We start from the raw sequence: 3,087 nt of genomic DNA, 5'->3' as shown, positions 1-3,087 counted from the left end.
TATTGAGGTTTAAAAGAGATTTTTTAATGGTTTGCACGAAGCGTTCCGCCTGTCCATTTGTAGCTGGATTGTAAGGTACTGTTACTTTATGTTTTATGCCATTTTGTTGTAGAAACTTCTGAAACTCTGCTGATACAAAAGTACGTCCATTATCCGATATTATTTGTACTGGTAGTCCAAACCTTGAAAAAATCTCTCGACATTTCTTTATTGTAGTGTCCGCTGTAATATTATTTACAATGTATACTTCCGGTCATTTGGAAAACGCGTCTACTACTATTAGAAAATTATGATTCATGAATGGCCCCGCGAAATCAATATGTACTCGCTCGAAAGGAAACGTCACAGGTTCCCAAATATGTTTGATTTTCGGTGGATTATTCCTATTTGCATTACATTCAGCGCAATTCTTAGTAATTTGTTCGATGTCGCGGTCTATACTCGACCACCATATATAGCCACGTGCTAACATTTTCATTTTAACGATACCGAAATGTACACTATGTAATTTGTTTAATATTTTTCTTTGTAATACTTTAGGTATTATTATTCGATGTCCGCGTAAAATAACTCCTTGGGGTAAGCTGTATTCTACTTCGTTATTGCATGATCTGTACTTTTTATCCATTCTTTTACCGCTTTGTAAAGCTTCCACTATTTGTTCATTACTTTGAAAAGCTTTCTTTGCATTACGAAAAGCAATATCGCATTCCTGCGTCCAACAAAATTTACTGTTTTTATGTAGTAATTTGTTCAATGGATATAGGATTGAACTAAAATTTTTAATAAATCGACTGTAATAAGTTACAAATCCTATAAATGCCCTAACTTCCGGTACGTATTTAGGAACTGGCATAAGCTCTATCACGTCTATTTTCTTTTTATCCTTATGTATTCCGTAACGATCTATATTGTACCCGCAGTATTCAATCTTATCTGTAAAAAACTCGCTTTTCTGTAAGTTAACTTTAATATTGTATGCGTGTAATTTCCGAAATACTAATTCTAGTCTGTGTAAGTGTTCTGCTTTGTCTTTACCTGAAACTCTTATATTATCAAGAAAAACTGAAACTCCCTCTATACCTTGTAAGATACTTTCTATTTCGCGTTGCCAGATAGCTGGCGCAGAAGCTGTTCCGTACATTAGTCACGTAGGTCTGTATAAACCTCGATGTGTATTTAGTGTCAAAATGTGTTGATCTTCCTCCCTTACTCGCAGTTGTAAATAAACCTGTTGTAAATCTATTTTTGAAAAAATAGTTCCCCCAGCTGTTGACGCAAACAGCTCATCAACTGTGGGTAATGGATGGTCGTCCACTATTAAATTTGGGTTTACAGTAATGCTGTAATCGCCACAAAGTCTAACCTTGCCATCCTTTTTTAAAACTGGCACGATGGGTGTAGCCCATTCCGAAGTGTTAACTTTGACTAAGATCTCTGCGGCTTCTAGATTTTCAATCTCTTTATCTACTAAAGCATGTAATTTAAAAGGTATGGTACGGTGTTTTAGAAAAACTGGCTGCGCATCTTTCTTTAAAGTTAATCGCGCTTTTTTATCCTTAATCGAACGAAGATTTGTTTCGAAAATTTCTTTGTATTTTTGTAAGCTAGTATCTAGTTGTTGTTTTGCGTTTACATTTAATGCTTCTTCTGAATGAGAATTTAGTGTAATCTCTTTGAGTACAGTATCATCCATTAACTGACGTAACCATTCGCGGCCCAACAAGGGTTTTCTTTCTACTTCTGTAAGATATATATTTAATTTATGCTGTACATTTCGGTATGTTATTATAACTGCAATGTATCCCATAGTTGGTAGCGTATTCTTACAATATGTAATTAGTTGTAAATTAGTCGGATATATGGTCGAATTTGGAAACAATTTGCGCATCTGCGATATATTTGCAATAGTTACCGCTGCTCCACTATCAACTTCAAAATCTACGCTTTTACCGTTTACTTGTAATCGTGTAAGGAATTTGTCTCTGTATTTACCTTGCTCTAATTTACCTTGTTCTATTTGTAGAATATTATCACGGCATGTCATGGTAAGAATTTCCTCTAATTGATGAGTTTGACTTTTATTTTTGAAACAGACCGATTGGAGATGCCCTCGATTTCCGCAAGCCCTGCATTTTATCTCTCGGTTTAGTGTACAATGTGTAGCTAAATGCCCTTTTCCGCACCTGTAACAATGAACATTTTTACTATTTTGTGTATTACGAGATGTATTATTCTTCGCGGTCGCTGTCGAATGGCGTGTCGCATCGGTCGTCTTCTTCGGATAGCTGTCTCGTGAAGTCGGTTTCCGTCCCGGAGGCTTCTTGGAATCTGCAACTTGTACCAGCGCTGTCGTCGTGCCTTGTAATTGGTCTGTGTCTTTTGCTGACATTTCCATACTTGTTGCAAGTTGTACTGCTTTGTCGAACGTTAAGTCTCGGCACTCAAGGAGTCTTGACTGGATTCTCGTACTCTTCATGCCAAAAACGAACTGATTACGTAACGCTGGTTTGAGATATGGGCCAAAATTGCAATTAATGCTTAGTTTTTGTAATGCCGCCACGTATTGTAATATGCTTTTTTCTTCCAACTGTCGTCGTTGTTGGAAACGAAAATTTTCTGCAATTTCCAGCGGGGTCGGAGCGTAGAATTCTTGTAGTTTTGCGACTAATTCATCGTAATTTTGTTCGTAAGGATCGTCTGGTGCGCATTTATTGCAAATTACATCAAAAGCTGCGGGCCCGATATAATGTAATAGGTACGATACCTTGTGTTCAACTGGCACGTGAAAAAGTCTGAACGCGCCTTGTAATCGGCTTAACCAGCGTGACCAGCTTGTCTAGAATCAAACGGCTCGATGTGGAACGTGGCATGTACTCGTGCTTCTGCAATCTTGGGTTCCGTACTCATCTGCAATCTTCTTTCGGGCGTACCCTCTTCGTTTGGATCCTCGTCGCGTTAGATGGAAAAAGATACACTCTCGGTTCTTCCGGTTTACATTAAGTATAGCTCACTTTATTTCTGACGTTCTTACAAAACTTTATCGCTGTGGAATCGGTCGCGTCCGCTCCGGTCGAAAGCCAGACC

The 3,087-nt window shown here is 38.0% G+C and overlaps 1 protein-coding gene across 1 annotated transcript; it reads right to left on the bottom strand.

Annotated features, from left to right (window-relative positions):
* Positions 1-1,366: 1,366 nt before the first annotated feature.
* On the bottom strand, positions 1,367-2,047 carry LOC112468590 (uncharacterized protein K02A2.6-like; the record flags this gene model as incomplete). The annotated part of the gene is made up of 2 exons (XM_025037828.1): positions 1,996-2,047; positions 1,367-1,743 (listed from the first exon to the last, which is right to left on the bottom strand). Coding segments are annotated over exons 1-2 (429 nt in total), but the record flags the coding sequence as incomplete, so codon positions are not given.
* Between the last annotated feature and the right edge of the window lie 1,040 nt (positions 2,048-3,087).

This window comes from Temnothorax curvispinosus, unplaced genomic scaffold (genome assembly GCF_003070985.1).
Source record: "Temnothorax curvispinosus isolate PA1 unplaced genomic scaffold, ASM307098v1 QBEX01018675.1, whole genome shotgun sequence".
Classification (NCBI taxonomy): Eukaryota; Metazoa; Arthropoda; class Insecta; order Hymenoptera; family Formicidae; genus Temnothorax; species Temnothorax curvispinosus.
This window is presented reverse-complemented; position numbering and strand designations above follow the sequence as displayed.